The sequence below is a fragment of the Narcine bancroftii genome, chromosome 6 (genome assembly GCF_036971445.1).
Source record: "Narcine bancroftii isolate sNarBan1 chromosome 6, sNarBan1.hap1, whole genome shotgun sequence".
NCBI classification, from domain to species: domain Eukaryota; kingdom Metazoa; phylum Chordata; class Chondrichthyes; order Torpediniformes; family Narcinidae; genus Narcine; species Narcine bancroftii.
Window position 1 is genome coordinate 186,413,922 of NC_091474.1, and position 21,395 is coordinate 186,435,316.

The following is a 21,395-nucleotide window of genomic DNA, read 5'->3' on the forward strand; positions in this document are numbered from 1 at the left end:
TGACCAATTTAGCTTTGTATAATCAGTGAACATGGATACTTAACACCCAGCCCCTCTAACTTGCAGAGAGCTAAGGCCTAAGCAACACTCATCTTCGTGGCACTCAGAGTTAAAGCCCTTCCCTCTGGTTATGACCTATTTATTCTGCATTTTGATCTTTAATTTTCCTGACATATTACCCTCAACTAAATGAGCTCTCCGTTTCCTTAAAAATCATGGTATAACTATTTGCCATGACCAGATTATAAATGTTGGCTTAAAAAATTAAAATAACCATTTTGTATGAGGAAAGTGCATGTTTCCTCATTATAACAATGGTAGAATGTACTTATAAATACTGTGACATTCCATTCATCTGAGGAAACTACTTCAGTTCTAGGAGAACTATTTCCACTAAATTATCTAGTTTCATGTCAATTCGAGATATCTCAAAAAAACCCTAGGCTTTTTTAAGACATCCCATTTTGAAAATAATCACTATTCCATTTAAGAACATAGCAGTGCTAACATGCTGAATCTCAAGTACACTCTTGAATTATAGGAATGCCTACAAAATTAAGATGGAAATCCCTTAACGACCTTCACCCATATGCAACAGAATCTATTATCATGACAAAGTTATTGTCAGAGTACATATATGACATCACATGCACTCTGAGATTCTTTTCCCTATCGGCCAGGCAGAACTTCTACTTATTGGTAGTGCACAACAACTGGACTCAAGAAAAGATAATGAATACAAAAGCAAGAAATTCAAACAAACTTTGTCATGCATAAAATAAATATTCAATCATAAATAATGTGCAAATTAATAGCCCTGATTGAGTTTGTTGTTGAAGCTGGAGGGGGAGCAAATTTTACTGAACCTGGCGGTGCACATCTTCTGGGACCTATACCTCTTTTTTTGATGACACCAGCGAGAACAGAGCACGTCCTAGATAATTGCTGCTGTACTCTGATGGCAGTTTTCCTTGTAGGGAGAGTTTTGGCTGTGATGAACTTGGCTGTGTCCACTAACTTTTGCAGGGCATCCACTCAGAGATTTTGGTGCTCCCTTACCAGGCCGTGATGCAGCCAGTCAAATGTGTCGAAGCTTGCCAAAGGTTTTGTTGTCATACCAAACCTCTGCAAACTCCTGAGAAATCAGAGGCGCTGATGTGCATTCTTTATGATGACATTAGTATGCTAGGTCCTGGAAAGGTCCTCCAAGATAGTGACTCCCAGAAATTTGCTCACCTTCTCCACCTTAATAATCACTTTAACATGCACCTTTGGTTTCCTCTCCTCGAGTCCACATCAACTCCCTGGTTTCGGTGACAGTGAGTGCAAGGTTGTTAATAGTACACCATTCAGCCAAGTTTTCAATCTCCCTCCAAATGTATTTTTTTGTAAATTTTATTTTTCATTTGCATCAATACAAGTTCAGTATTTATCCAAATCATAAAGAATAATGAAAAACAACAATGAAAAAGGAGTACATATTTTCTCCCCCTACCCCCTCCCCAAAGAAAGTGGGAAAGTCAGAAGAACAGAAAAGAAAGTCTTCCTGATAATCATATATCCTTCACTGATTAGTTAAATTTCAAATTTACATAATGATCTTGAACTTTGAATTAACTAAAGTGAGTTGGAGCCAGAGTGGGAGATGCTGTAGATGAAGTTGTAGCAATAAAATCCAGACAAGATTTCCAGATCTTATCAAATTTTTCTGGTTGATTCCATTATTTTCTCTAATGGTATACAATTTAGTAATTTAATTTGCCATTTATTCAACCCCACATTATCGTCTAATTTCCAAATTACAGCTATAAATTTCTTTGCTAAAAACTTCTGATAAATATATAACTTAAAATCAAAAATATCTCCTAATAAAAATATTTGGGATCTTTCAAAACTTGCACCTTCATAACTCATCCCAATAAAATACTAATATCTTCTGAAAATTTTCCTACTTTTTTCACATTGCCAAACTGTATGGAAGAAAGCTCCTCCTTCTTTATTACATCTAAAACATTGATCAGAACAATTTCAATTAATTCCATGTAATTTATATGGAGTATAATATAATTGATGTAAAAAATTAAATTGTACCATTTGGAATCTAACATTAATTGTATTAGTTATACTTTCATAACATAATTTTGACCATACTTCTTGAATTTGTATATTTAAATCTCTTTCCCATCACAATTTAGATTTAAATAGACTTTGTTCAGGTAATCTAAAATTCATCCCTTACATTCTTTTTAAATATGATTTAAGCTAACAATAAGAAAAAAATCGTATTATTTGATATACTATACTTATATTTCAATTGGTCAAAAGTAAAAAAAACAGAACTTAGAAAACAATCCTTTATCCTTTTTATTCCACAATTGAACCAAATAGTGAAATAAACAATATTATCCATAAAAGGAATTAAAGGATTTTGATTTAATAACATTCTAGCCAACTGATAATTCTTAATTCCCCTTTCTACATGTATTCCATTCCATACTTTAAGTATATGTTTCAAAATTGGTGTATCTATTTGCCCTTAACAACCCTTCATGCCATTTATACCAAATATGCTCAGAATTATTTTGTCCTATTTTACTCATTTCAATTTGTACCCACGCTGTCTTTACATCAGTTTGATAACAAGAGGATAAAAATCTAAGTTGAGCTGCTTTGTAGTAATTTTTAAAATTAGGCATTTGTAATTCCCCCCCACCACCCCCCGTCATATTTCCAAGTTAATTTTTCCAATGCCTTCCTGGGCATTTTATCTCGCCAAATAAATCTTCTTACACTCTTATTTAAATCCTGAAAAAAAAACATTGTTGGTAGAAACATTGGTAATGATTGAAATAAGATATTGTATTCTAGGAAAAATATTCATCTTCACACGATATACGCTTTCTATTAAAGAAATTGGCAAATCCTTCCATCTTGTTAAGTCTTCTTTAATATTCTTCAATAGAGGTATATAATTTAATTTGAATAGATTATTGAAATTCTTATCATTATTAATTCCTAGATTTTAATCACCTAGTTTCCTTCTTAAGTTCAATTTAATCTCCCTCCAAATGTTGACTATTTGCTTCTTTTTATACAGCCTACTACCATGATATCGTCAGCAAATTTGTAGATCAGTGGTTCTCAACCTTTTTCTTTCCACTCACATACCACTTTAAGGAATCCCTATGTCATCACTCTGTGATTAGTAAGGGATTCCTTAAGGTGGTATGTGAGTGGGAAGGGAAGGTTGAAAATCACTGCTCTAAACCCAGTTGTTACTGAAATATTTGGCTTCAGAAAAATTGTCATTGGTCCATTTCTTTTGGAGTTATGAAACCGTGCACATAACGAGTCAATTAGGGATGATTAAAACAGTGGTTTTTAAACATTTTCTTTCCACCCACATACCACCTGAAGCAACCCCTTACTAATTGCAGAGCACCAATGTTATAGGGAATACTTAAAGTGGGATGTGAGTGGAAAGAAAAAGGTTGAGAATGACTGTTGTAGATGGTGTTCTTGTTGTACTGAGCTGCACAATTATAAAAGTTTTGATTCAGTTAACCCGTTTGTCACTGAAAAAGCCAGCACCAAATATCAACCCAAACAATTCAGTGGCTTGGTTAAGCATTTCATTTGAAAGTTAAACACATTTTTGGGCATGAAATCAAAGTTTTACCATTATCAATACCCCTTTCATTTTAAAATCACTCATTTACTTGAGGGATTCAAATGCATTTGTGAATCACAATACAAATCTTTGGTTTGCAATTCAATAAATTCATCTCAATGCTCTCTTCACTACAAAGTGGTTGGCAGCAAACCCAGGTACACGAAGTTTGTGGTGCAACAACAGGTGGTTAGACAAGACATAATTTCCATACACCACTGTCCTACTATATCCCTTCAAATCCCACCCCCAACCTTTACACAGTTGAGTCAATTTTAAGGAGACATTTGAAGTAAAAATTCACAGGTGGTGTTAGATCGTTTCTGTAAATCAACAGATATTATGTAAGAGAAGAGGAAAAAAATACAGATGGTGAGTTAAAGGCAAGAAGTAAAGTTAGATGGCTAGGTGAATAGAGATGGAAGGAGGTGGGGAGCTGAGGGTAAGAAGACCTGAATGGCCAGTTCCTACTCTATACTTACAGACATTAATGTTAAATTATCCATGGGTAAATTCAGCAGTAGTAAATAAAATAAAGGGGAGGCCTAGCAATATCATACAGCTTGGATAAAGCTGTCTTTTGTCACAGATCAGCCAAGGATCAGGGTATAAACAGAAGTTGTGCAGAACCTGGCTTTGCCTGCACAAGCAGGTCAACAGGGAGATGGAACTTTGTGGCAAACTTGAACATTTTATTAGGTTCATAACCTTTCAACAATAAGACAAAACAGAACATATTACCAGAATTTAACAAGAATTAATGAATAAATAATTTTTAAAAATGACCTTCTAATAATGGCAAGTATATCCAGTCAAGGATTGAGTGGACAAGGAAACCCCCAACATGCAGTTATGTGTAAAACTGGAAGATTTTGTGGACCTGGGGGATAACAATGGAGAGCTGACCAGTCTTTATTCACCTTAACAATTTTGTTATGTTATTGCCAAGGTTACCTTTCAGCAAATTAATTTTGCACTGACTGGAAGCAACAAGGGAGTGAATAAAATTAGATCTTCTGTCACTGATCTATGGGCAAGTTTACAAAACAGCACATAGATACTGGAACCACAAATTGCTGTGGTATGTGGTCAAAATAAAGTGCTACCGAAGTAGTATGCAATTAGTGCTCGCAACAACAAATTATACTTAACAGGCAGAGGTTAAAATAATTACCAGCATTTTCAAATCTTAATCTGCCCAGTAAACCCAAATACCTTCCTTGTAAAGCTCCCTATGCCATTTGTTTAAGTCACAAAGCTTTTAACAAGAATAAATGGAGATAGTGCATAGAATTCAGAAAACAACCAGCTATTAATTTTAATACCAGATTTTAAGTTGAGTAAGAGGGGCCACCTGATATTGTTAACAAATTTGGTAAAGTCTTCTCAGGTGATCATTCTCAGCAGTAGAATGTAGGGTACTTTGGCAGAAGTAGAAAGTAGTTATATAGAAAACTGGGAATTTAAAATGTCGTTCAAAGCAGAGATAAAGCACACAATTGCTCAAAATGACATTATGCTAAAGCAATAATACTAATAATTGAATTTCTCTGCCAGAAGTGTGAAGGCTGAAAAATTGAATTAAACTGTATGACACGCTATTTGGATGAACAAAATTTCAAATGGAGATAAATATTCCTGTTAATACAATTCAAGTACACCAAAACATCAAAGAATTGCTACTTTAAGCATTTTTTCAATGATGAGAAAAAAATACAGAATTAATCCACCAAAGTTGAAAAATAAATACCATTAAAAAAATGAATTAGGTGACAAATCAAAATCTGGGTTGAATATTGAGTCAGAAAGAAGAAGTGCAAAAAGAGGTGAAGAGATCATTTTTCTGACATTCAAAAAAATAATGAATGGATAAGTGTGGATTTTGTGGAGAAGTGAGCAGGAAGGAAAAGTCATGGAGTATATAAAAGGAAGGCCAGCAACTGCACAAAATAAAATAACAATTAGATGAGAGTTGATTATTTTTAAAATGAAGGAACAATTAAAGAACACAAAAACAAGAAGTCATTCGTGGCGGAGAACTGAGCACTGAAAAAGAGAGCAGGTCAATTTTTTTTTTAAATCTGCAATTCAGACCTGCACATGTAAATAAATTGTGCCAAATTTTGGGAGGAGTTGAGAGTATGGAATTCATTTACTGAAATGAATGTAATTTTGTCACCATGTGCTTAAAATTTGTGAAAAGACCTGAAGTCTCCAGATTTCAGTAGAGGAGATCTGCCAATAAAGCAATCAATACGCAGAGACTATGACAGAATTTTTTTGTCACTTTAAAACAAAGCATGATTAGCTCACCTGTTTGCATTGATCTCCCAGCTTTTCCTTTCAAATTTTATTATCTAGATGCTTATTCCTCAAGTTGTTGAATAATTATGATCATGGTTAAATGGAATTATTTTATAGCATGCATATTCATAACAGCAAACGCGTACTTCAATTGTACTCTTCATTCCACTGCTAATTTCAGAAGAAAAGTCAAAGGATTAATGTCATGCGTTTGAAGTTTCCATTGGACTAACCTGCACATTTGGTTCTCGTGATGAGTGGAGGACCTGGTAATCCTGTTCCTCCTTCACCTGGCCGTGTCAGCAAGACTCTGATTTCATATTCCGTATCTGGGTCCAGATGCCAGAGCTTGTAAGTCGCTGCATTTACAGCATGAATTTCTGTCCAAGAACCACTGGTCATACAATATTCCACTTCTTTTAGAATGATGGGACCATCGCCAATAATAGAATTTGCATTGAGCTGAATGAGCAGATACGTAGGACCAACACCAAGGAGCTGGGGCGGTGCAATTGGCATGGGTGGCTCTATATGGGGAAGAAATAAAACTCATTAATACTCAGCTTTACTTTCTGCACTTCATGTCACCTGATGATTATTGTTTGAAGAACTAAAAAAGGCCAAAATATCTTGGTTTTCAGACCAATGCAAATGTTGTTCAAATATTTGTGGATTCGAAATGTTTAAAACAGTCATCAAAACGTGCTCTCCTCTAAACTGGAGAATCCATATGAAAATTGACTGACAATTCAGGAGGATGCCTCTGGTGGTCCAGAAGAGTGATTTTGAAGCCGCAGCAGCCCCCCTATCCCACTCTGATGTCGATTTTTGACCTCTTGTAATGTTTCTTCGAAGCACAACTTAAACTCAAGGGACAGTGTGTGGTCTTCAAAGTCGGCACTTTACAGCAATCAAGATTCTCTACTTTGAATTGTACAATCTTGTTAATATAGCTTTTACAATTTGGCTAGTTTTGATGAGAGTCATCAACTTGTAATGTTTTTTTCATTGCCTCCTCTCCCCTTCACCCTTCCCCACCATAGATGCTCCCTGAGCTGATGGAACATTCTAGCATTCTTTTTCATTGTCCATTCCAGCATCTCCAGTGATCTGTATCTCATGTGTTCAACTTTATTTGTTTCCCTCACTTTCCCATGTTCCCGAGAAGGTGACTTGTAATCAATGAGCCGTCACCATTTCATTTGGCTACTGTTATCATGCCCTGGCCAGAATGCTTTGCATTTTTATTTCACTTTGTCTCGACATTCCATTTTGCCTCCAAATTTAACATCCAGCTTTTCATAGTTCAGGAAAATGGTCAGAGCTGAAACATGCTTTTTTTTTCTCCAGAGATGCTGTTTGACCCACTGTGTACCTCATGCATTTTCAGTTTTTATTTTAAATTGGCAGTATCTGCAGTTTTATTTTGCTTTTGTCTTCTCGATTTACTAATATACTTTTAAATACTTAAACATTCCACTTTAATAATAGATCACATGATTTGTGGCAATAACATTCCTCAATTAGTTGCAAGAACCATCTCGACTTCTGCAAGCTGTCTCATCTTCCTCCAGATGCTTATGTTGAAATAACAAAAGAAAACTCAGGTTTAACCAACACTTTAAATGCCATTAACTTGAATACATTTAGTGCACAGTAAACCTGCTAAAGTGCCACCCCTTGTAGTGTGTGTCGAAAGAACCAAAGACTTGTTGATCCAAACCAAGGCTTTTATTAACTAAAAGACTGGAGCATATCACAAGTAGGTCGACCAGTCCAGAATGACCTGGTCTGGCTAGGAGCAATCCTTTAAGACCTGCCAGTAGGTGTGGCTACACTTTCAGCCAATCACAATCATCCTACACTACCATCTGTACATATACACAATGGTGCTAGAATCTGTACTATCATACCCCTCTGTAGATAAAACAGATTCTTCAGTAGAGCAAATATAGCTACATTCATTGTGACCTCCAAATGGATTTTTTTCAAAAGCAAACATTTAATCTATTGTGTTTACTCATTTCTTCCCTCTATCATGCCTTCTTCCTGCTCTTTCCAAGCCAAAATTTAATCTCCATCTAATGAAGGATCTCTGACTTGAAACATAATCAGTTTCTCCTTCCATTCATGCTCCCTAATCTGTTGATGGTTTCCAGCATTTTCTGTTTTAGAATTCCAACATTTGTGCTTTTTTGATTTTCTTTTTATCTCTAACTTAAATGCAAGTTACTTTCAGATTTAATTGTCCATGTACATGGGGTTTGCTTCATGACTTCTGAATGTGATACGAAAATATTTCTTCACCAACAATCATGATGGAAAAGCATGTCCATAAACACCAATTTATGGGTGAAAATGTAACATTACTGGAAATGAAATGAACCCATTTTCTCTCACTCAAAAGTTTTGTCCCAAATCCTTGTAATTCAAACAATATCATTCATTAAGACTTTAAATGTATTATGGAAAACTGAAATATATTAAGATTTGATTGACTAAATCTTCAAGGTGAACATTTTAGCCCACAATTTATACCTCCTCAATAGCATTATCGATACCACACCTGCAGTCTCAATAAACAATTGGGCTCCCTTTAAAGATTCACCTCACCAAAGCAATAAGATGATTTGAAATACTCCCAAACATGTCTGAATCTGAGTAAATTTGACCCCCTCTGTGTTAACCTCTAATCTTTGTCCACCTTCCACACATCAATTGCAGGATGCTAAACAATGGTTTCACAAATGGACTTAAGATATACTTAGCCTTTCCATTTTGGCATTTAAGCAACTCCAGATTCACCAATGCTGTTGATGAGCAAGTGTCTCCCAAATTGTACTCAGTTCAGGAATAATTACTAATGAGCAACAAAGGCTGGCTTCGTTGACAATATCCATGTGAAATGGAAGCATGAGCAATATATCATAAAAGAAACACAAAACCTCAATATGCCGGAGTCATCAACAAACAAAGAAATGCTGGAGGAACAAAGCAAGTCCTTCCTGGGCAGCAAATTTGAGGATCACTTGCATGTACCCTGAAGTTGCTGTTTCTGAACTGGCAAATGAGATCAATGTGGGAAGAGTATACTTTTCCACAGAGCATCTGTGCGACTCCAAAGACATGGACTCAAGATTCTGAATTCCATCCACTTTCTACTTTGAGTGCTCATGGGTCAGCTATTCCTCATGACAGAGCTCAACAACATTAATTATTATTTTAAGAACAAAGTCAACAACAAAATTGTGAAGAAAGCACGTCAGCACCTCTTCTTCCTCAGAGGTTTGCTATGAGATTGGAAACCCTGGCAAATTTCTACAGATGCATGGTGGAAAGTGTGCTGACCGGCTGCATCATGGTCTGGAATGGGGGCCCCAATACCACTGAATGTAAAGCCCTGCAAAAGGTTGTAGACACAGCCCAGGACATCAGAGCAAAATGAGAACCGTCAAGAACATCTACTGGAGAGCAGCAGCAATCATCAAGAATCCACATCAACCAGCACATGCTCTGTTCTCACTGCTACCATCAGGAAAGAGGCAAAGGTGCCACAAGACTCACATCACCAGGTTCAAGAACAGCTGCTACCCTTCCTCCATCAGACTCCTCTACAAACTCAATCAGGAACTCATTTAAGAACTCTTACTTTTGCACTTTATTGATGTTTTTTTCTCTCTCTGTTTTACAGTTTGTTTAGATTTCTTTCTTTATTTACATGTGTACGCCGAGTACAGTTATTTTTTGCATCATCAATAAGTGGAAATTTTGCCTCACCTGTAGGAAAAAGGATCTCGGTCTTCTATGTGATCTGACAATAAATCTGAAATTTGAACTGAGCCTTCTGCTATGTACATATCAGAATAATTTTAATAACTGATTCCTTCTCAACCATTCATACGTATTTCTAAATATTAATTACATATTACTTGAATATCATCATGGACAAAATTTTGTTCCTAAACAAAAATGTCAAATTTTTAACATTATTCTTAGAAGGTTTATGGTAACTCTTATCATGTTCAAAGTTTGAATTGAAGTGAACTGATAAATATTTGAACACAACTCATTCTTTCCATTTTACCTTACTAATTGCCGAGAACTATATTTCATCTAGAGACAAACAATATTTTTATATGCACAACACAGTAAGTTACTTGATATTAATAATCTTACAAATTACTTATTATTTTTCGATAATAAAATTACAGATTATCTCTGCTAATTTCAGTTGGCCACACCATTGCTTGGGCCGTCATTAAGCAGAATGGTAAGCTTTTAAAATAACAATAATGGAACTGTGTCTGAACATTAATCATGTAAATCAATTGAAAAAAGAAACTAAAATCAAAATATGGGCAAAAGGCAGGAATATGACCCATGCTACAACTTCTTAAAACACTATTTGTAAAAATGACTACAGTACAGCAGTACCTCCTTCTTCCCCAATTATTAAATAATTGAAAACAAGAGAAAATCTGACCACTGGGCAGCACAGTGGGGCAAATAGTGGAGCACCAGTGACCTAGGTTCAATCCTGACTTCGAGTGGGATGAACAGTGAAGTGGGTCCATTACAATTTGCTCACTGCAGCAAAAGGTCTATGGCAGATGCTATCTCACTGTCTCTTCATAAAACCATGGAACAGGATTCTGAACTTCCTAATGCAAAGACCACAGCCTGTCTGGGTTGGCAGTAGAACATCGAGCACCATCACACTGAGCACTGGCGCACTGCAGGGCTGTGTGCTCAGCCTGCTCCTGTTCACGCTACTGACCTACGACTACATCTCCAGATCCAGCTCCCACAGTGTCATCAAGTTTGCAGATGAGACAACAGTAGTTGACCTCGTCAGCATTGATGACGAGTCGCACTGCAAAGAAGTGATGGAAAATCTTGTGAAATGATGTGAGAGTAACAACCTGAGTCTCAGCATGGACTTCAGGAGGACATGGAAAGACACCTTTCACTATGAGAGACTGGAGAACACCAACTTCTTTGGAGTTCACTTAACAAGTTACCTATTGTGGACATGCAACATCTCCTCACTTGTCAGGAAGGTGCAACAGCGATTGCACTTGCTGAGAAGACTGAAGTGAGCAAGGGCTACCGACCACCATCATGTCAACCTTCTATAGGAACTCTATTGAGAGCATCCTAGCTGGCTATATCACAATGTGGTTCGGTTGCTGTAAAGCATTAGACTGAAGGTCAATCCATAAGACAATGAGTGTGTGCCTCCTCCCCATCGGTGTGATCTACTGGACCATTGTCCAAAGAGAGCATGCAAAACCATTGAGGACCTTACCACCACACATGCAGCACCCTTCAGCTATTCCCATCATGAAAAGAGATACAGGAGAATCAGACCCAGCAGACCTGGCAGAGAAACAGCTTCCCACGGGCAGCGAGAATGTTGAATGACCGAAGGAACCAATCACACCAACAATCTGGGACTCCAATATTTACAAAGCAATATTTATGTATTTTATATATGTATATAAATGTCTTGCATATATATTATTTGTCTGTATGTGCGTTATGAATGGTTGTATGTCTGCATGTTTTGCACCAAGGACTGGAGATCGCTGTTTTATCAGGTTATACTTTTACAATCAGATGATAATAAACTTGAACAGCTGGACAGCAAAGATGCATAATTAAAGATGTTCTTTACTGATTACAGTTCAGCATTCAATATCATAATCTCCTCAAAATGAGTAAACTCCAAGTCATGGGCCCCAATACTCTACCCTAAAATTCCTCACTGCTAAATCCCAGTTTGACAAAAACATCTCCACAATCACATAAGCACTAGCGCTTTATATAGGGATCTGTACTTCACAACTTGCTCTACTCACTTTGCACCCATGACTATGTGATGAATTACAACAACAAAATCATTCATGTTTGTTGACGATGGTGGTCAGTACAAAATGGATGATGAGTCGAAAAACAGGGAAGAGATTGATAAACTGGCCGAATGGTGTACTAACAACAACCTTTCAATCAATGTCACCAAGAAGCTGATTGTAGACTTTCGGAGAGGAAAATCAAAGGTATATGACCCAGTAATCAAAGGTAGAGTTGGTCAACAATTTGAAATTCCTGGGAGTCACTATCTCAGTGGACCTTCCCTTGACATATCATACTAATCTCACCATAAAGGAAGTGCTCTACTTCCTCAGGAGCTTGTGGAGGTTTTGTATGCCATCTGAAACCTTGGCAAACTTCTAAAGATGTGTAGTGGAAAGTTTGCTGACCAGCTGCATCACAGTCTGATATGGAGACACCAACACCCCTGAGCGTAAAGCCCTTCAAAAAGTAGTGGACACAGCCCAGGACATCACAGGCAAAACCCTACTCACTATTGAGATCATCTACAGGGAAAGCTGCCATTGGGGAGGAGCACCAATCATCATGAATACACACCACCCAGCACACATGTTCTCACTGCTGCCATCAAGAAAGAGGTACAGGTGCCACAAGACTCACACCACCAGGTTCAGGAACACCTGCTACCTCTCTACCATCAGACTCCTCAACAACAAATGAAATCAGGGGCTTATTTAAGGACTCTTGTGCAATTCATCAATTTTTAAAAAATCCTCTCAATTGAACAGTCAGTTTGCTTACATTCGTTAATAAATATAAAATTTAAATTTAGACATACACCACAGTAACAGGCCATTGTGGCCCATGAGTCCGTGCTGCCCAATTTACACCCAATTAACCTACACCCCAGGTACTTTTTAAACGGTGGGAGGAAACAGGAGCCCCCAGGAAAAACCCACAGAGACGTACAAACTCCTTAAAAAAGCGTGGGATTCAAACTCTGGTTCTGATCGTTGGCGCTATATAAAGGCATTATGCTAACTATTATTTCAACCATGCCGCCCGCCTGTTATCTGATTACAGTTATTTGTTTACATCCATACACTGAGTACAGTTTTTTTGCACCACTAATAAATGGTAATTCTACCTTGCCCGCAGAAAAAATGAAGGTGATCTCATGTATGTACTCTGACAAATAAATCTGAAAGCTAATGAAAATTGTAAAGAAATATTGAATTTAGAATAAGACAGATGTTTGGTCCTCGGTGGGATAGCCAATATTTATAGAGAAATAAAGAGATTTAACATTTCAGCCGAATTCACTCTATCAAAATTATAAATGGATTAGGGAGGGAATTACAGAGGGCTATAAACACCAATACCAGGTAATTAGAGGACAAGACCATAAAATCATAAGATAGGAGCAGAAGTAAGCCACTTGACCCATCGAGTCAGCTCCGCCATTTCATCATGAGATGATCCATTCTCCCACTAATCTCTACTCCCCTGCCTTCTCTCCATAACCCTTGGTTCCCTGACTATTCGGATACCTCTGTCTTAAATATACACACAATGACTTGGTCTTCACAGCCACTCAAGGTAGCAAATTCCAGAGGTTCACTCCCACTGACTAAATAAATGCCCCATTTCTCTGTTTTAATTAGACACCCATCAATCCTCTTGCCGGAGACTCGCCCACCATGGGAAACTATTTTGCCACATCTACTTTATCCAGGCCTTTCAACATTCAAAACATTTCTATGAGGTCCCTCCTCATTCTTCTGAACTCCAAGGAATACAGACCAAAAGCCACCAAACTTCCTCATGTGCTAATCCCTTCATTCCAGGAATCATTCTTGTGAATCTTTACTGAACCCTCTCAATGCCACCTCATCCTTTTTTAAATAAGGATGCACTTAACATTGTTTTTAGAGAAAAGGATGACAGCTTTAAGCATCGGCAAAGGCTGCAAAACTAGAAAGGAGTAATCCAAAGAAAGGTTTGAATACAAATAATAAAAGTTTAGTTCAAAGGTAATGAGTTAATGAACTCATTACATTAGTGCTCACAAATGCAAGATGCAAGTCCAACTTGGTGTGCAAGTAAACATGACAACAAAGTTACAATGAAAAGCTGAAAACTTGCAAATCTGCAGACACTGTGGTTGAAGTAAAAATGCAAAGCTGGAGAAACTCCAAGTTAAACAGTGTCCTTTCTATCGCAAAGATAAAGAAACCTACCCAATGTTTTGAGCTTGAGTCCTTCATCAAGGTGTGGAAAAATGTTGGGTGGGATGGGTGGGGAGAGGAGCATGGTCCCAAAAGCAGGAGATAATAGGTGGAGAAGGGAGGGAGGGCATAGCAGGAAGCAGGGGAGGAGGGATGGCTAGGTGAAGATGAGAGGGAAGGGGATGGAGAGCTGAGGGAAAGAAAATATGTGGAAGGGAGGGAGAAAGGAGAGCAGGTTAGCAGAAACCAGAGAAGTCCATGTTAATTCCATCCGGCTGGAGAGAGCCCAGATGGAAAATCAGATGTTGTTCCTCGAATTTAAGGGTGGTCTAAGGGGAATAGTACACGAGGCCATGGACAGACATGGGAGTGGGATGCAAAAATGAAATAGGAAAATTAGATATGACATTAAAGAGACCATGATTGAATTTGGCAAGATATGGGGCCCATTTATGGACTATTACCATAGATTGAATACATAGGTGTGGGTGCTCTGGAGGTTTCCGGTCTGTTGTCCAGGAGTCGCGACTCGGTTCTTTACATGTTATTTGATGATGACCGTATTTCATTGGAGGGGCAGGATTTGTATGTTTTTTTTTCTTTTTCCTTTTTTCTTTTCTTTCTTTATAAGTAGAAGAGATTATTTTAATTAGATAATTTATTATGAATATTAGAAAGTGAGCTAAAGTTTTATTTAAGGGAATTCACATTGCATTTGAATATTGCATTTAAGACGATGTACATATTACTTAGGACTCATATTCTGTATTCTAGTGCATTATGCTATGTGGCTATTGTGTAGTCAATATATGATGTAATATTTCTCATTTCTAAATCATTAAAAATATATATTTTTTAAACTGAAGTAGTGGGTCCCTGTCACTGGTGCAGATAAAGAGTAAAGATGCTCAGCAAAGCCATCTCCTCATCTGCACCGAGTCTCTCCAATGTAGAGAAGGCCATAAAGGGAGCACAGACTACACTTCCTCACACCCTATCCCTTGCAATGATTCTATTCCCTTCTTGCAATTTCTCTGTGTCTGCTACATCTGTTCCCAAGATTAAGTCTTCCTGTCCAGATCATCTGAAATGTCTGCCTTCTTCGAAAAACGTGGCTTCCCCTCCACCACCATCAATTCAAACCTCACCTCCTCCATTTCCCGCTCATCTGCTCTGGGTCCCTCTGCCACTATACACAATAAACACAGGATTCTCCATCCTTGCCTACCACCTTACCAGCCTCCGCATCCAACCCATTATCCTCTGGAATTTCCAGCACTTACAACAGAATCCCGCTACCAGATACATCTTCTCCTCTCTGCCTTCGGTAGTGACCACTCCCTCCATGAGCTCCTTGTGCACTCATCCCTCCCTACCAATACCCTCTCAGGCACCTTCCCTTGTGGCCACAGGAACTGCTCCCATACCTCCCCACTCATCACAGTCCCCAAACAGGTCTTTCATGTGAAGCAGCACTTGTGCATTCGCAGCATTGATTTACTGCATCTGGTGCTCCCTTTGTGGCCTTCTCCTCATCGGAGAGACTGGGAAATCACTTTAGTGAGAACCTTCACTCTATCTGCATCATGGACAGGCATCTCATAGTGGCCAACCATTTCAGTTTTGTGTCCCACTCCCAGACTTCACATGTCTATCCATGGCTTCATGTAACATCCCACCAAGACCATCTGTAAATAGGAGGAATTATACCTGATTTTCCGTCTCAGCACTCTCTAGCCAGATGGCATTAGTATCGACTTCTCCATTTTCTGCTACTAGCCATTCTCTCTTCCTTACTTTTTCCTGGTCTTCTTTCCCTCAGCTCTCAACCCAGCTTCCCTCTCATTTCACCAGGTCATCCCTCCTTCTCCCTGCTTGCTCCCTCTCTTTTCCAACTATTACCTCCTGCCTTTGGGATAATGCTTCTCCCCACATTCATCTCGCCCTTACCTTTTAGTTTAGATGCCTGCCAACATTTTTCCATGCCTTGATGAAGGTCTCAAGCCCAAAAGGTTATCTTTATCTTTGCTGTATAAAGTACACTGTTTAACCTGCAGAGTTTCTCCGGCATTGTGTTTTTACTTCAATGGAAGCTGACATTACTCAGCATTGGAGACCAGTCAGAAAATTATTTGACTGGAGTGAAATGAAGCAAACCTTGCAATATGCAGGGGATTTAATCAAATGCTCTTTTAGAGTTACTTTAAATGTCATGTAGTACATTTAATCCAGGTAAATTTAATCAATGAGCAAAAACAAAAAGACATTTACATAAGACATTCAAATAACCTTTTTCTGACAGTTGCACTATTAACAGTTGACAGTTCCATGAAACCTTTCTCATTTTACCAATTTCCCTGGCTTACTAAAGGCACGTTTCATCATACAGTTTCTGTCATTCATGACTTTTAATAAGCATTCAAGGATGCAAATAAAGTACTGGTAATATACTACACTAATTATAAAAAAGCTTCACCAGTACTTACTGGGCACTCTACTAACAGTACATGAGATAACCTACAGCATTCCCTGAATTCTCACAAATTTAGCAATTTCAACAGATCTCAAAAGAACACTTGAATTCATTCAAACAAGCTCGAAAAGCAGCATGCGGCTGCAAGCTCAATATTGATAATTAATGTAACGCTGCTCAGAATTTTTAGACTTTTCACTAAAGCATATAGGCAACTCAACATATATGACCCAAAAACAAATGCAAATTAATGAGGATCCACTGCGACTTAAAGCCGAGTTCAAAATAAGTGATAATGAGATGGAGAATAAGGTCCTCAATTAAATTGGATGCGTGAGATCATCTAACCATCATTTGATTTCCTTGCCTAAACCGTCAATTGAAGAGCTCTTCTACTTTTTTATGAGATGTGACAACAGTATCATGTTGAAGCCTGAGAGGACAAGGCATCAATTGAGTGGCGGAAGGAGCTGGAGCCAGCCTTGTGGTTGCTCGCTGTTTCTTTGCAAGATCTGAATGTTGATGGATTATGCTCCTTCATGTTAATTACGCTGCCAACCGCAAGTTAGCTCCCTCAAAAAGCAAAAATAAAGGCCAGCAAATTTTGAACTGATGAGAGAATTGAATTAAAGAATTATTCAAATGACATCCCTGCAGCTCCTCGGACCTGTTTCGGAGTCAAATGTATGACTGAGAGTAAATGCTGCTCTTTATATACCACCTTCCCAACTCTTAACGATGTTCTAAATTGCCTCTCAGTATGTTCCATTTAAAATGTAACCATTTATCAGATAGGAAATCATTACAGATAATTTGAGCGCAAGGTTCCATACAAAATCACTTCAATAAATTTTAGAAAAGGGCTGATGCACCATCTCCAGCAAGACCAGCATTTGCTTTGCAATCTCTGGCTAATCGAAGTTGCTATTGGTAATTCTTGAACTGTTGCTGTTCCAGGATTGAAGCTATGAGGAATTTCCCAACTTTGATGCAAAGACAATACTCAGGATGATCAAGGAACCAAATGACTACAACTGTGGGTTTTTGTGGCTGAAGGAGAAATGTTGGAGAGGAATTTGTATAACAACATTGCTCTACTGTTTTTCAAATGTTTTGTATTTGCCAGGTTGACCTGTCATATTTTTTTTTAGTTCTGCTAAAATTAACATTTAGTTTAAAAAAAAACCACAAAAGATGCAGAGGGTACAGTTGCAACTGGGACAAGAAAATTTCATTTTCTTAAATATAAAAATGAATTATCTGCTGTCAATTAGATAAGTCCTTTCCAACTACTGTAAAATCTTTGTTATCCGGCACTTCTGTGAATTTTTAGATGCCAGACAAATGAATTTTCCAGTTGCTTGAGATGATTGACAAACTAACAGTGGGACACGCCAATTTTAAACTAGTATTTTTTATCTATTTATTTTCTGCTTTTATTTTGCCGGTTGCTTTAATTCCAGGTAACAGGAGTTTTACTGCATAATATCAATAAATGCAAAGTATGCTTGAAATACTCAACGTCAGGTAGCATTAACAGAAAGAGAAATAGGTTTAATGTTGCAGATCAAAAAAACCTGTTGAAACAGGTCAAAAGCATCTGAAATGTTCTTCACCTTTGTCCTGAAATTTTAACTCTGTCTCATCTCCCACTAATGTTGCTTGACCAGCGTTTTCTGTCTTTATTTCAGGTTTCCAATAGCTGCAGTTTTTCAATCATAATGCTGGTTGCAAAAGGTATCATTAATGGAAAAAGAGCAGAATTTTAAAACGATATAAACTCTTGGATTCCTGATCATTCAGCTTTAAAGACAAATACATCTGTAGGTTGATTGTACCATCTGGCTCAAATATTCTTTTGGTGCATCTGGGACCACACTTTATTCATCACACATATCAACACATTGTCATTGGATGGCTAAATTTATAAATAGAACCTATAATAATTCAAGACAAGCAGTACTGCAACAAGATTTTGAGATGGCATTGCTGGCATGAGTAGCATCCAGTTGAACATCAGAACAGTGGAACATGTAAAACGAGGTTTTAAGTAAATTGGGATGATACAAACAAGCAGTACACTTGAAAACTCTTCTGACTTGAGGGCAACAAAGATGTTTTTTTCTTAATGAAAAAAAGTGTTTTTGCACAAATTTGTTAGTTTTTATCTGAACACCAGATTATTGGAAAATAAATAAACATCGAATAATAGTCATTTTGTAGTAATCCCTTTTAATAGACATAAAATTGTGACCGTGATGGCATAGTTTTAACCGTGTCTTACACTGCCCTTGAGGGCATCCTTTGCATGATATCAATTCTTCTCTTGACTTTAGATTGTGGTGCAGTTCAACAGTAGCAACTCAAAATCTTTGTTTGCACCAATGATACTTCACTTCAGCACCACATTCACAGAGGTCAAGAGAAATTGCTTCTAATTTACATTCAGATCCCAAGCTTATCAGTAAAATAACAACATTTCTTTCCATAGTCACATTGACTGGGTATTACAAATCTCTTGTGTATGCTAGCAAGGAGGAATTTGACTATGCCCATTAACACTCTGAGCAAAATTGGGCCGATGGCTCGTCCATGGTTTCCAAAGAAGAACAAAGAATTTGCGTGTCAAGAGCAGGTGTGGATCAGTCAGCCTATAGACCATGCCTGTTCTCATTTCATAATATCGTGGATGATCTGATGAGAACCATAATTTTTCATTCTCCTGGTAACTTTTCAACTCCTTTGCTTTTCAAAAATCCATACAGTTGTGTCGTGTTCAAACATTCTGCTGCCATTGCCTTTTGAAGAATTTTCATAGATTCAGGATTACGAGCCTACACCACCATTCAGTGCTATTCAGTACGACTTCAGTGCCCTATTCCTGGTTACATTCCATATCCTTAAATCCCTTTTTGCCATCAGGGCTACATCCAACTTCTCTATGAATATATCTAACAAACTGGCCTCAACAACTTTGTGGAAGGGAGTTCCCACAAGTTTATAACTCCACAAATGAAAATGTTTCTCCTTATTTCAGTCCAAAATGGCTTGTTAGCCTTTTATTGTGATCTGCTGTTTGGACTTCCCCAGCATTTTCTGAATCTAACCTATCTTGTACTATCAGAATTTTATACATCTCAATGAGATCCCCCCTCATTCTTCTCAAACTCAATGAGCATAACCCTAATCTATCCAGTTTTCTTTCACGTGGCAGTCCTGCAAACCCAAGAATCAGTCTGATGAACCATTATTGCACTATCTCAGCAGCAAGAATGTCCTTCCTCAGATTAAGACACCAAAACTATACACAATACTCAAAGTGTGGCCTCACCAAGGCTCTGAACAATTGGCAGTAAAACCTCCTTGCTTCTATTTTCCAATCTTCTCACAACATACCATCTGCTTTGCTCACTATGACTGATACACCATGACATTAAATTCTTAGTGTACCTCCCCTGTCCCTAATTAATCACCATTCAGATAATATGCCCTTTCTTTTAATGCCAAGACAAAGAAATCACCTCACATCAGCTTTAATGAAGGATCACTTATGTTTAAACAGTGACCCCTAGTTTTAGTTTCTGAAGGTAACATTCTTCTCACATCCACTTGTCCACGTCTGTGAGGGTCTTACTTGTTTTAATCAAGTTCCCCTCACTCTTCAAATCTTCAGTAGACACGAGTGTAATCTAATCAACCTCCCCTCGTACAATGAACCTAGTATTAATCTAGCAAGCCTTCTCCAAACCACTTGTTATCCATATATATCCATCCTTAAATCAGGATATCAATACTGTACTCAATATTTTTGATGTGAATTCTCAATGTCCTTTCTGATAGAAACATAATTTTAATACTTTTGTAGTTAATTCTTCCAACTATAAGTTATATTGTCAGCTGTCCTAACTACTTCTGGTACACACATACTAGCTTTTCTAATTACTGTATATTCCAGGAATCCAGAACCCTTCACATATTAGAGTTTTGTAATCTATCTGACAAAATGGACACATTCCAACTTTTAGATTGTTAGTTTATTGTCATGGCTCAACAGCGTGTCAACAGATGCACCAGGCCAGCAGCGCTGCTCAGCCCTGTTTGGGAGCTACAATGAGATTTCGGGAGGGTGCCGTGGTAATGGCGGACCTGAAACAGAGTGGCACAGAACGAGAGGAGTAGCTTGGGATCAGAATCGGAGGTTACTATGACCAGAGAGAGAGGGAGCAAGGAATTGGCAAAAAGTTAGGTGAATGTATTTTATGTGCCTGTTTTAGCTAAAATATGATCAATGTCATGGTTAATCTCTTTTATCTGCGGTTTGTCCACTGCATTTTGCGTGAATTTAAAAGAAATTAAACTGGAGCCAGTCCAACTGCGACATATTTTAAACATATCTCTTTGAACAGGTGCAAAACCTCATGCAACTTTAAGCCTTTGGAACAAATGTTCAGTTACCTCTGACAACCTCCTATTTTCTTCTCAGTACAAATGTACACAAAGTTTTCATCTGTACACGTGACATTAAAGATAGCAATTAACCAACTTATTGCCAGAACCTTCAATCCACAGTAGAAGTTAAAAAAATATCTGGATGTCAGAAACCCAGATCACCCGAGAATCCGAGCTTTTTGAAGATTTTAGCGGGCTTTTGTGAGCGCGAGTGCATTTGAAGGCATCGCAGATGTACAGCTGCATTCTTATTTTTCTTTAGAACGCATTATTTTGATAAATGAAGCATGCTGTACTTGCTAATGAATAAACTATTAAAATTTACCTGTTTATATCTTCTTTATTCCTCCTTAAATTTGAATATTAAAAGTATTGCCCGTGAATCCACAAAATCTGAAAGTTCCAAGCAGCTTTTTGGACTTCTACTCTAGTACTG

General features: G+C 37.7%; 1 protein-coding gene across 8 annotated transcripts in view; it reads right to left on the reverse strand.

The window, feature by feature from the left end:
- ptprk (protein tyrosine phosphatase receptor type K) overlaps window positions 1-21,395 on the reverse strand; it is a 612,998-nt gene that overhangs the window by 239,270 nt on the left and 352,333 nt on the right. For all 8 annotated transcript variants that reach the window (XM_069886984.1, XM_069886983.1, XM_069886980.1 and 5 more), the window contains exon 7: window positions 6,208-6,501. In XM_069886984.1, coding sequence (XP_069743085.1) covers window positions 6,208-6,501 — 294 coding nt within the window. The remainder of the gene's footprint in view (window positions 1-6,207; window positions 6,502-21,395) is intronic.